Source organism: Siphateles boraxobius, unplaced genomic scaffold (assembly GCF_051911475.1).
Source record: "Siphateles boraxobius isolate OS27281-9 unplaced genomic scaffold, OSU_SipBor_1 27, whole genome shotgun sequence".
NCBI classification, from domain to species: domain Eukaryota; kingdom Metazoa; phylum Chordata; class Actinopteri; order Cypriniformes; family Leuciscidae; genus Siphateles; species Siphateles boraxobius.
This window is the reverse complement of record NW_027508887.1, coordinates 755,001-767,500: the sequence shown is the minus strand read 5'-3', so window position 1 is coordinate 767,500 and position 12,500 is coordinate 755,001. Positions and strand designations below refer to the sequence as shown.

General features: G+C 37.1%; 1 protein-coding gene across 1 annotated transcript in view; it reads left to right on the top strand.

The window, feature by feature from the left end:
• The window catches only part of plxna1b (plexin A1b), a 142,927-nt gene that overhangs the window by 71,858 nt on the left and 58,569 nt on the right, over positions 1 to 12,500 (top strand). Inside the window, exon 9 of the mRNA XM_077245611.1 lies at positions 6,659 to 6,859. Coding sequence (XP_077101726.1) covers positions 6,659 to 6,859 — 201 coding nt within the window. The remainder of the gene's footprint in view (positions 1 to 6,658; positions 6,860 to 12,500) is intronic.

Here is a 12,500-nt window from a genome sequence, read left to right as displayed (position 1 = left end):
TTCCCAAACACCCTCGAAGTGCTCGACCAATCACAACACACTGTCAGTGTCACATGATCCTTCCATTATAATAGGCTAATTAAGTGATTTTATTTACCTTCCAAAGCCAAGTTTGATTCCTCACATGTTTTTTTTTTTGCACTTTACTTTGCACACGCATTTGTGTCTTCTGCACTTTGTTGTAGTTTGTAGTTTGATACTGATTGTTTTGAGCAGAACGTTTGTTCATCATTTGACTAAAAGTAAAAGCAAGGATATATCAGCGGAGCCTTTGAGTCGGAAAAGATTTGAATCGGTGCGGCAGAAAGAGCCTGCGCTTTATTTTTAACGCATGATTTGCTTTTACAGTGTCTGTTCCTTCACTTTTCCTGTCACGTAGGAGTCTTTCCTATCTCCCGACCTCTTTTCTTGGGAGTGAGCGAACAACTAGACGACAAGTGACACCTGGTTTAAGTGGAGATGATAGAAGTGAACATTCATGAGTATTATCACATACATGAAGTGAAACACGGCAGTCGTCATGACTACAGCACTGATTACATTCCAGAGAGACCTTGAAAACAGGTCACATGGCCTTTGATGTCACCCCTGACCCCATTACCCACAATTCTCTGCTCCAGTCCTGTCTTTTTCGTCTTTGTTCGCCCATTTTCGTTCCTTTCTTCTCTGCTTTCTTCTTGGTTCATATCCGCCACCCTGTTTTACCCCCCCCCCCCCCCCTCTCTCTCTCTCTCTCTTTCTTTCTCTCTCTCTCTCTCTCTCTCTTTCTTTCTCTCTCTCTCTCTCTCTCTCGCTCTCTCTCTTTCTATGTAATATTCATCGCTGCGATGCATTGGGCAGCTGAAGTACAGATCTAATCCACTTTGAATAATTAAACCAGAGGAGGAGAAGAGAGAGAGAGAGAAGGAGGTGCAGAAAATGACTTTATCAGACTGATTACTTCCTGTCTTGTCTTCCTCTCACTCTCTTTGTTCTTGGCGGCCAGCACACATTCTCTCACGCTTTCCCCTCCCTCCATCGCTTTCATATTCATATGCACACTTCTTATTTTTAGCGTGTTGTCTCCCCTTCATCCGGTGAGCTGCTGTCTACCTAGACTGTATTTTTAGGGCTTGTTGGTGCTCCGGATGCGGAGACGGTTCCAGGAGATATGCAGCAGGGTTGTGCTGTCTTGTAAGATAACTCGTTTTGTCACATTGTATCCTTCACAAAAAAGATTGTCCCAGAATGCATTGTGGTGAATCATGAATCACGCTGCATTCAAGTGCGAATGGTCATATTTATGAGGTGTGCACTCAGTAAACGCCAAATCATCTGTCGGGATTTGGAGTTGAACAAAATCTGTGTCAGGTGAATCATGGCTCATGGAAAGTCTTTGGTACCAGTGTTATTTTAGTGGTATTAATATACTATTATAGTATTTATTAATATTTTAAATTAGCTTGTATTTTTATATTTTAAATTTTCAGTAAAATTTTGTTAGTTTTAATCTTTTTTGGTCTATTTGTCATTTTGATCAGTATTAGGGGTTTTTTGTATTTCTATTTATTATAATAAAATATTTTAGTTTTATTATTAATATTTTAAATTAGCTTGTATTTTTATGTTTTCAATTTTCATTTTATTTTAAATTTTAGTCATTTTGCTTGTGCATTTGTCATTTTTGTTAGTATTAGTTTTTTAATTTTTCTATTTAGTTACATTTTTATTTAAGTTTTAGTCTTATTTATGAATATTCTAAATAAGCTTGTATTTTTATATTTCTATCACAGTTTAGGTGTTAATTAATTTTTATTTGAGTTTTAGAAATTGTTTTATTTCCATTAGTTGCCAAGGTAGTATTTCAAAAAAAAAAAAAATATTAAAAAAGATATGTTCTTTAAGTATAAGTTTTCGATCTAATATTTATATTGTATTTTATTTCAGATTTTTTCTGTACTAATGATTTTTAATAGCCTTAATTTTAGTTAACATTAACAAAATTGATTGGTATTGATGAAATGAATAAGTTGTAATTGTGCATTTCGATGTTATTCAAGTACTTTATACTGTTGTTGAAGAATAGCTATAAATTTGACAGAAAATACTACTAATTCGTTTGAATTATGCTACGATAGGCCTGTGCAACACGACTGTTCCAGTGCAAGAATAATAAAATACTCAAAGCGATAGTTACACACCGAATGCTCTCCCTTTGCTGTTGAAAAAGCACTGGAAAGCTTATTGTGTCTGTTAATTATTGAAAAAGAGAGAGTGCTGATTGCATCTCGCATTTTCACTGACCAAACTCACATTTCCAAGTTTGTAAGCAGGAACTTCCCAAGGGATCCTGAAGGCAGCAAAATTCATCCCAGATTAGCAGACAGAGCCTAGAGAAATGCTGTTTAATATCAAAAAGTAATTTCATTTTTCCCAGTGTATGTGCGCGGCGCTTTAGATGATCAAGTTATTAGTTGAGTAACATGCTAACGACAGACGTGTTTATAGCCTCATGTTCTTCATGCGTGTTCAGGATGTACGAGCGATAGGATGCTGTCGTAGGACCGGCATCATAGAGAGTGTGTAGATTAATTTTACCTTTATTTAACCATTAGAAAAACTCACTGAGATTTAAAAATCTCTTTTCCAAGAGCGTCCAAGACAGGCAGCAGCACAATTAACAAGGTTACAGACATAAAAACATATAACATGAACATAAAACATATAACAATGTATGCTGATTTATCACAAATGATAAACAGCAACAAGGATGGTCCGAGTGATCAGTCATAACATCTACAGCCAGTTTGTGTAGCCTCCACAATCATACAGGAGAGCTCTGACATCTAAACGACGTTTGCTTTCCATTCAATTTAACACAGAAATATTGAAATGAGGCCATTTAATTTAAATAAATTGATTTTAAACATTTAAATTAGTTCAGCACACTGACTTGAGAATGATCAGTGTGTTTCTGATGGCTTTCTTGAAGTCGTATTACGGCTCATTTTCCTTTTATTGCGGGAGGCTGTTGTGAAAGTGGATTTTATGGAGCTTGAGCTTCGGGCCGCTGGAAAGATGGGAGTGTGTGGTGTTGCTCTGCCCTGCTTACTGGAACAAATATTAATGTTTTACAGTGGGAGATATGATAATTAAGGAGCAGATATGGCATTATTAAAGGAAAACCAATTATCTTTGAACAGCTTTTGCTGCTGTATTAATAATTGTGTTTGCGTGTACAAAACTGTTCAAAAGTTTGAGATTGTTTAATGTTTTCAGAGAAGTTTGTCTGCTCACCAAGGCTGCGTTTATTTAATCAGAAATACAGTAAAAACAGTAATATTGTGAAATATTACAAATTAAAGTAATTGTTTCTATGTGAATATATAGTAAAGTGTAATTTATTCCTGTGATCAAAGCTGAATTTTCAGCATCATTACTCCAGTCTTCAGTGTCACATGATCCTTCAGAAATCAGTATAATATGAGGATTTGATGCTCAAGAAACATTTATGATTATTATCAATTCAGTTGCGCTGGTGAGAAAATGTACTGGCCATAAATATTTTTCGTGAAATTCACAATTCCCTATTTTAAATTTCAAGACCACAGCTAAAACTACTAGGCTAACTAATATAAATTGTGTGGTTAACGTTAAAAACACAGACCGCAGCAGGAATATGAGGCTACTGTCACTTTAAGAGAAAATGCACAGATCTAATTTACTGATACACATGAGTTTACTTTCTCAACTGTTTATGTTCAGTTAAACGACTGTTTATTAGTATACTCACTGTTTTTTGACATCATTTTGTGTGTATTTGTCCACTCAAGTGCAAGACGACGTGAAAGAGCTCAGTTTAGTATTTCTTCCCACACGAAATGAGCTCCTTTCTATGGAAGCTTGTTTCCACCACAAAATGAAAAATAAAAAAGGTAATTGCGACTTTTTATTTAGAATTGTGAGATATAAAGTCGCAATTGCGTGTTATAAAGTCAGAATTGTGATATAAAGTCGCAATTGCATGTTATAAAGTCAGAATTGCCTGTTATAAACTATTCTGACGGGAAAAAAGTCATTTTTTCCCCCCCCCCATAGAATTGGACTTTATATCTCGCAATTGCGACTTTATATCTCACAATTCTGACTTTATAACACGCAATTGCGAATTTATCTCACAATTCTGACTTTATAACACGCAATTGCGAATTTATCTCACAATTCTGACTTTATAACACGCAATTGCGAATTTATCTCACAATTCTGACTTTATAACACGCAATTGCGAATTTATCTCACAATTCTGACTTTATATCTCGCAATTGCGACTTTATCTCACAATTCTGATTTGAAACGCAATTGCGACTTTATATCTCACAATTCTGACTTTATAACACGCAATTGCAACTTTATATCTCACAATTCTGACTTTATATCTCGCAATTCTGACGTTATAACACGCAATTGCGACTTTATTTCACGCAATTCTGAGAAATTCTCAAAAAAAGTCAGAATTGTGAGATAAAAAGTCACAATAATTATTGTTATTTATTTATTTAGTGGCGGAAACAAGCTTACATACCTTTTGCATATTCTTGTGCTTGAATATTTAAATTGTCAAGGCTTAATCTTTCGTGACGATGCAGCGCTGGGCCGTCAACTGTCCCGAGCGACGTTTCTACACATTCATGCATTGTAAGACTTCATAATAATGTTATCTGGTCAACTGGCGAGTGACACATTTTCATATACTTGCCAACGGCAATTTTTGGCACATGGCGATTGTTAATTTTAGGCCCTGATTATGAATGTTGCTATTGATCAATTTAGTGCATCCTTACTGAATACAAATATTAATTTATTTCAAAACAAAACCTTACTTATCTCTAACATTTGAAAGTAACACCTGAAACATCTGAAAGTCATTGGATAATTCGAGCTCAAGGTTTGCTTTCTGAATAAAATATGTAGCCCTGTAAAAAAGATTTTCTTACTGTGTTTTTGTCTCGTTTCCAGTCCAAACATCAAAAAAATCTTAAATAAAGATGGATTTAATAAAGTAGTAAAATGCCATAAGATATTATGTTTTGTTTTCTAGGGAAATAAATCAAAATTAATTGAGTTTTTGCTTAAAAAAAGCAAAATAATCTGCCATAGGGATAAGAAAAATAACATTAATTCAAACAGAAACTAGATAATTTTTCTTACCTCATTGCCAGATAATTTTGCTTGTTTTAAGCAAAAACTCACTTCATTTAGATTTTTTCCCCCAGAAAACAAGACATAATACCTAATAAAATTTTACTCATCTAGTAAATGCTTCTTTATTTTAGAATTTTTAGATATTCGGACTGGAAACGAGACAAAAAATACTGAGTACGAATTTTTTTTTGCAGTGTACATTTCCTGAAACATCTGAAAGTCCCTGGATATTTCCAGCTCAAGGTTTGCTTTCTGCAGAAGCCCTTCAAACATATTTTGGGTTTCTACGATTTCTGTTGAACAAAAAACATCCTTCCTGCGCCTTAAACTTCTCGTTCCTCATTTCCATGTGTGCGGCGGCTGAAATCACACTCGAGTGGGTGGCGGACTGTCTGTGGTCACTCTTTATGCTAAATAAGCAGCGCTGTTACCAGAAATACCGTCAGCTTGCGGATGAATCCGGTAACATCAGGAGATATCCTCTGGTTTGAGGAGGGATCTCGTCACCTGGAGGATCCAGTGATTTCCTGCTTTAGTTTTATCCTCTTCATCTCAGTGAGACTCATAAGTGCTCGTGAAGCATTAAAAGCTTCATTTATCAGAGAGAGCTTATGAGATCTTCCTCTCCCAGATTCACATCTGTAACACAGTCTTCATGCTGTCTATCCATAACTAGAGCGTTTCTCTGTCTGTGGAGTGTCTTCTGTCCTCGCGTTTCTATTCATGTGCTTGTTGACGTGCAGCATTACTGATCATCATCATCACATGCTGTATATAAAATACTGTTCAAAAGTTTGAGGTCAGTATGATTTCAACTTTAACTTTTATACAGTAAGGACGCATTAAATTGATCCGTAAAGTGAATGTTAGAATTAACAAAAAAATGTAAGTATCACGGTTTCCACTAAAATATTAAACCGTTTTCAACACTGACAATAATCATAAATGTTTCTTGAGCATAAAATCATCATATTATACTGATTTCTGAAGGATCATGTGACACTGAAGACTGGAGGAATGATGCTGGAAATTCAGCTTTGATCACAGGAATAAATTACATTTTAAAATATATTCATATAGAAAACAGTTTTTCAAATTCTAAAAATATTATTTTTTTTACTATATTTTTCAGCCTTGCTGAGCAGAAGTGACTCAACATTAGATGTTTTGAACAGAAGTTGTGTGGGACTTGCCTGATTTGACTCAAGTGTCCACACACACACACACACACACACACAGAGCAGTGAGGTATTCTGGGACGTTCTCCAGATAAGCGTCCAGCTTGTTTCTCCTCCAGGTCTTTGCGTGACGTTCCTCCATATGTTTCCCATCAGGCTTGTTTAACCACATGTCAAACACGTCCTCTGGTCTGTCTGACTGATGCTTCGATGTCCTTCCTGTGTTTTGTTGTTTTAATAAGAATGATTTCCTTGTTTGAGTCAGTGGATAATAACAGATTTCCGTCTATCTTTTACAGGATTGTCCTCAGATTCTGGCGTCCACACAGATCTTCGTCCCCGTCGGCGTCCCGAAGCCGATCACGCTGTCGGCCCGAAACCTTCCTCAGCCGCAGTCGGGTCAGAGGAACTACGAGTGTGTGTTCCACATCCAGGGCGAAACACACAGTGTGACGGCGCTGCGCTTCAACAGCTCCAGCATCCAGTGCCAGAAAACCACTGTGAGTCGAGTCAAATTTATTTATACAGCGCTTTACAATACAGACTGTTTCAAAGCAGCGTTACTGAGATGAGATAAGAAAATAATACAACAAAGTTCGTTTCTAGAAGAAAAAAGCATCACAGTCCAGCTTAAGCAAGTTCAGTGATGGTTCATTTTGTTGTAAAAAAAAAAAAAAAGAAATTATTCATTTAGTTAATTAGTCACACACACCGTCTCACGTCACACTGATAGACGCTTTAAAGGATTCCTGCATATTGTGACACAATCATTAAAAAGTTTGGGGTTGGTCAGCAAGACAGAATGTCTTAAATTGATCATAAGTGACAGTAAAGACACATTTATAATGTTACAAAAGATTCTATTTCAAATAAATGCTGTTCTTTTGAACTTTCTATTCATAAAAAAATCATGAAAAATAAAATATATCATGGTTTCCACAAAAATATGAAGCAGCAAAATTGTTCTGACTATTGATAATAAGGAGAAATGTTTCATGAGCATAAAATCATCATATTATACTAATTTCTGAAGGATCATGTGACACTGAAGACTGGAGTAATGATGCTGAAAATTCAGCTTTGATCACAGGAATAAATTACACTTTATTATATAATCACATAGAAAACAGCTGTTTTAATCTGTAATAATATTTCACAATATTACTGTATTTTTTATCAAATAAATGCATCCTCTTTCAGAAACGGTCGACTACAGCGCCTCGTGTTTCAGTTCTGAGAATGCAGCGTGAACTTGCGTTGTTACTTGTGGTCCAAAAACATTTCGGAAGTCATGTGATGTGAAATTGAGCTTGCTTGAGTGAGTGTTTGCACAGAGTAACTCGCAGTGAAAGCCTCATGCTCATCGCTGTATGCTGATATAATCTTCACATTAATATCAGACGTGCTGCATTGACTGAAGCCTTGATGGACGGATCAAGGATCTGAGCTCCTGTCACATGATCATATCAGACACATACACGTGTACATACAGACACACACACCAGAGCTGAAAGAGACTGTGTGTGTGTGTGTGTGTGTGTGTGTGTGTGTGTGTGTGTGTGTGTGTGTGTGTGTGTGTGTGTGCGTGTGTGCGTGTGTGTGTGAGAGAGACCGAGAGAGTGTGTGTGAGAGACAGAGAGAAAGAGACTGAGTGTGTGTGTGTGAGAGAGAGAAAGAGACTGTGTGAGAGAGAGAGAGAAAGAGACTGTGTGTGTGTGTGTGTGTGTGTGTGTGTGTGTGTGTGTGTGTGTGTGTGTGTGTGTGTGTGTGTGTGTGTGTGTGTGTGTGTGTGTGTGTGTGTGTGTGTGTGTGTGCGTGCGTGCGTGTGTGTGTGCGTGTGTGTGTGCGTGTGTGTGTGAGAGAGACCGAGAGAGTGTGTGTGAGAGACAGAGAGAAAGAGACTGAGTGTGTGTGTGTGAGAGAGAGAAAGAGACTGTGTGTGAGAGAGAGAGAGAAAGAGACTGTGTGTGTGTGTGTGTGTGTGTGAGAGAGAGAGAAAGAGACCGAGAGAGAGTGTGTGTGAGAGACAGAGAGAAAGAGACTGAGTGTGTGCGTGCGTGCGTGTGTTTGTGTTAGAGAGAGAGAGAAAGAGACTGTGTGTGTGTGTGTGTGAGAGAGAGAGAAAGAGACCGAGAGAGAGTGTGTGAGAGAGAGAGAAAGAGACCGTGTGTGTGAGAGAGAGAGAGAGTGTGAGAGAGATGGAGAGTGTGTGTGTGTGTGAGAGAGAGAGAGAGACCGAGAGAGAGTGTGTGTGTGAGAGAGACAGAGAGAAAGAGACTGAGTGTGTGTGTGTGTGTGTTCTGGTCACTTATCCAGAGTAGAAAGATAAAAGTGAATGTGTGTTATTCTTACACACACACTGTTGCAAACATACTTAATAACCGGTGCATTGCTGTAATAAAGAGAACGGCGTATGAGAACAGTGTTTATATCCACACACTCCCAGTGTCGTCGTGTTGAGCACAGATGGTGAAGACTCGCTGGAAGCAGAAACTTCTCTGGCGGAGTTTGAGCGTTACAAACGGGTGTGTGTTTCTGGACACGAGCTCCTCTTGTTGTCTGGGTTTGGCTGTGTGTTTGTCTCTGGACGATTCGGGTGTATTGTGTTATTGTGGTTTCCGTCTGATGGCTCTTCTTGCACCCTAGTGGTCAGAACCGACCCAAAAACTGCATCACACACACACACACGCTCAGAAATGTGATTGTGAGCTGGCGCTCGGTTGCATGGGAAAACCACAGCAGGAAGGGAGAGAAGCTCATGGGAAAATGTGTTTTGAAGGGCTGTCAAGCTAGATAATTACACATTTATACCTGAGCTGAGTGTATACACTCCTCTGCTCACCAGGACTGCGTTTATTTAATCAAAAATACAGTAAAAATAGTGAAATATTATTGCAATGCAATATAACCATTTTGTAATTTATTCCTGTGATCAAAGTTGAATTTCCAGCATCATTACTCCAGTCTTCAGTGTCACATGATCCTTCAGAAATCATGTCTTTAGTGTCACTTTTGATCACTTTTATGTGTCCTTGCTGAATAGTTGCTGGCTGTGTATGTGTGTATACATTTTTTTATGAAGACTGCAAGACTGACGTACAGTATCAGCACAGACTCTCATTGTGTTTAATTCATCTTCCTTTATGAAGCTCTATCAGTCTGTCAGAAAACAGGCTGAACGGAGAATAGAAACTAATAGAGCGGCTCTCGTACAGCTGATGACGGCGGCAGGTGTGTGTGTGTGTGTGTGAGAGAGTGTGTGTGAGGTGCAGCAGTTCTGATGAGAACCAATTAGAGGAGACACCGATAAAAAATGATGATTAATTACAGTGTGAGCGTCACTGCAGTAATGGATACTACGGTAAAGAAAAATGAAGCAGGAGAGGAAGAGGAGAGATAGAGACGGTAGCCGGGGGCGTTCAAGAGCAGAAGAGGCTTTTAGAAACTCACTGCATCTGATCCAGTGTGTGTGTGTGTGTGTGTGTGTGTGTGTGTGTGTGTGTGTGTGTGTGTGTGTGTGTGTGTGTGTGTGTGTGTGTGTGTGTGTGTGTGTGTGTGTGTGTGTGTGTCGGGACAGCAGATATAGACCTGGTTTAAATTATTAATCACTCAGGAGAAATAAAGTTTACGATTGAAAAAAGAGGGTTGTAATGGTAGTTATTGTATGAATATGAATCAGAATGATGTATTCTTCTTTCACTCTTAAGTGACATATGGATGACAAAACAATAAGCCACAAGCGGAGGAAACAGAAATATGAGTATTTGCAACATGTAATGAACCACACTATTTATTCTATACTCATCTCTGTTGCTGTTTTATGCATCTATATCTTTGAATAAGCAAATCAAATCCATCGAACATGAAAGTATTATGCAATCATTAAGACATGTCTCCTTTATATAGAACATTTCTGGCTTTATAATTAAGTTTAGAACCCTGGGATTGTTTATAGAAGCGTACATTAGCGTGGGGGGATTGAGACGTGCGAGGGCCAATCAGATGAACACTTCTTGTGGACAGAGAACACACACAACATGTATTGCTTTTGTCTGTAATGCATGCATTTTTGCATTTATTTATGCATTTATAATATTTGTGCATGCATTAATGCATTTATTTATTTACTCATTCATTTATGCATTTACACTTACAGTATTTTTGCATACATTAATGCATTCATTTATGCACTTACAGTATTTATTTATGCACTAACAATATTTGTGCATGCATTAAAGCATTTATTTATTTATGCACTTACAATATTTGTGCATGCATTAATGCATTTATTTATTTATGCACTTACAGTATTTATTTATGCACTAACAATATTTGTGCATGCATTAAAGCATTTATTTATTTATGCACTTACAATATTTGTGCATGCATTAAAGCATTTATTTATTTATGCACTTACAGTATTTATTTATGCACTAACAATATTTGTGCATGCATTAAAGCATTTATTTATTTATGCACTTACAATATTTGTGCATGCATTAAAGCATTTATTTATTTATGCACTTACAGTATTTATTTATGCACTAACAATATTTGTGCATGCATTAATGCATTTATTTATTTATGCACTTACAGTATTTATTTATGCACAAACAATATTTGTGCATGGATTATTTAATGTTTAATTGAGTTTTCACTTCTGGTATTTATAGTTGTGGTAGTTTTGGTTAACAGTAATAATGTTGGTGAGACGAGGGAATAGGAGGCACATGTTCTGCTGTTTTCTCTTTATATAGAACACGTATTTTAGTAAAGGAAATGAAACTCTTTGCAGTGATTATCGTCAGATAGAGACCGCTCACACACACTGTCCTCTTCAGCCTCGCTGCGTCATTTCTCCTTTATTTAATTATGCGAGCGCTGGTCTTCCCACGCCGGTGAGAGGTTAACCGGCTGCTCAAACGTGTCCGTCTCTCGCCAGATGAATCGATCTCACGTCTGCAGCCTGTGGCGTGAATACATTACCATAACATACTGTACATGTAAGACAGACCAGAGCTCTTGTTCTGACCATAAATCATCTTTCATTTCTGAACTAATGAGAGACCAAATCATTAGTGCTTAGTTAATTATCCGTGGCTCACGGGTGCAAATGGAAATAATGAATGACAGTGTGCACTGAGACAGGTATCACTGCTTATATGTGCGGTTAGTGATTAGATACCTCTGGTGTGTGTGTGTGTGCGTGTGTGTGTGTCTAGCTTTGCTTTCTAACAACTGAATGCAGGCCTGCTCTCAAAATAACCAATTATCTGAGCACGACTGGTACCGAATCCCTCTCGTTATGAAGCATTGCATTTATTTATTTCTCTGTAGTGCTCCTTCATTAATCTCTATTCAGTGCTTCATGGTGTGTGTGTGTGTGTGTGTGCGTGCGTTTCCTAAATCACCGTCACCTCTAGTCTCTCATCAATGAGGGAGGACGGCGTGACTACAAACATTTTCTAATATATTTAATAATTTATTAATGGTTTTAAATATATGTAAATCTAATAAAGTGTAACAATGTGACATGAAAGTGTATATTTTGATTAATGTTAGAGGAACACAATTCTGGATAAACTGAGAATCACGATTATTATGTTTAAAATTGAGATCATGATTCTGAACAGACAATTAAACTAAATAACTTAATTTACTAGAGGTTCTGATAAACGTTAATTGCTGCACTCTATTTAAAATGTTTAATTAATCTGAATGAATTATTTTTTAAAATCGTGTTGAGTGAATGATTCAATGACTCACTGAAAGACTTCACTTGTTTCATTAATGTATGAATCAGCGTTTTTGAACGAATCTCTTGAATGAATGATTCAATAACAAATACATTTTTTAACAGTCACAATCTTTAGTTGAAACATCAAGTTACTTTTAAAAGGTAATTCGCTCTACTTTGATCGCTAGTATAGACATGTTTTTATCCGAACTATTAATCTCAGTACTTTTATCTCAGTACTTCTGGGATAATATAAATACTTTTAACACAGGAATAATGATTCTGTGTGGTTGAAAATATTGTTTGTGGAGCAGTTTTATACTTCTACATGACACGGCTCTCTCTCGCTCCGCGGCAACAGCACATCCGAATCTTCCGTGTGATTTTGTCAAAGGTTTAATAGA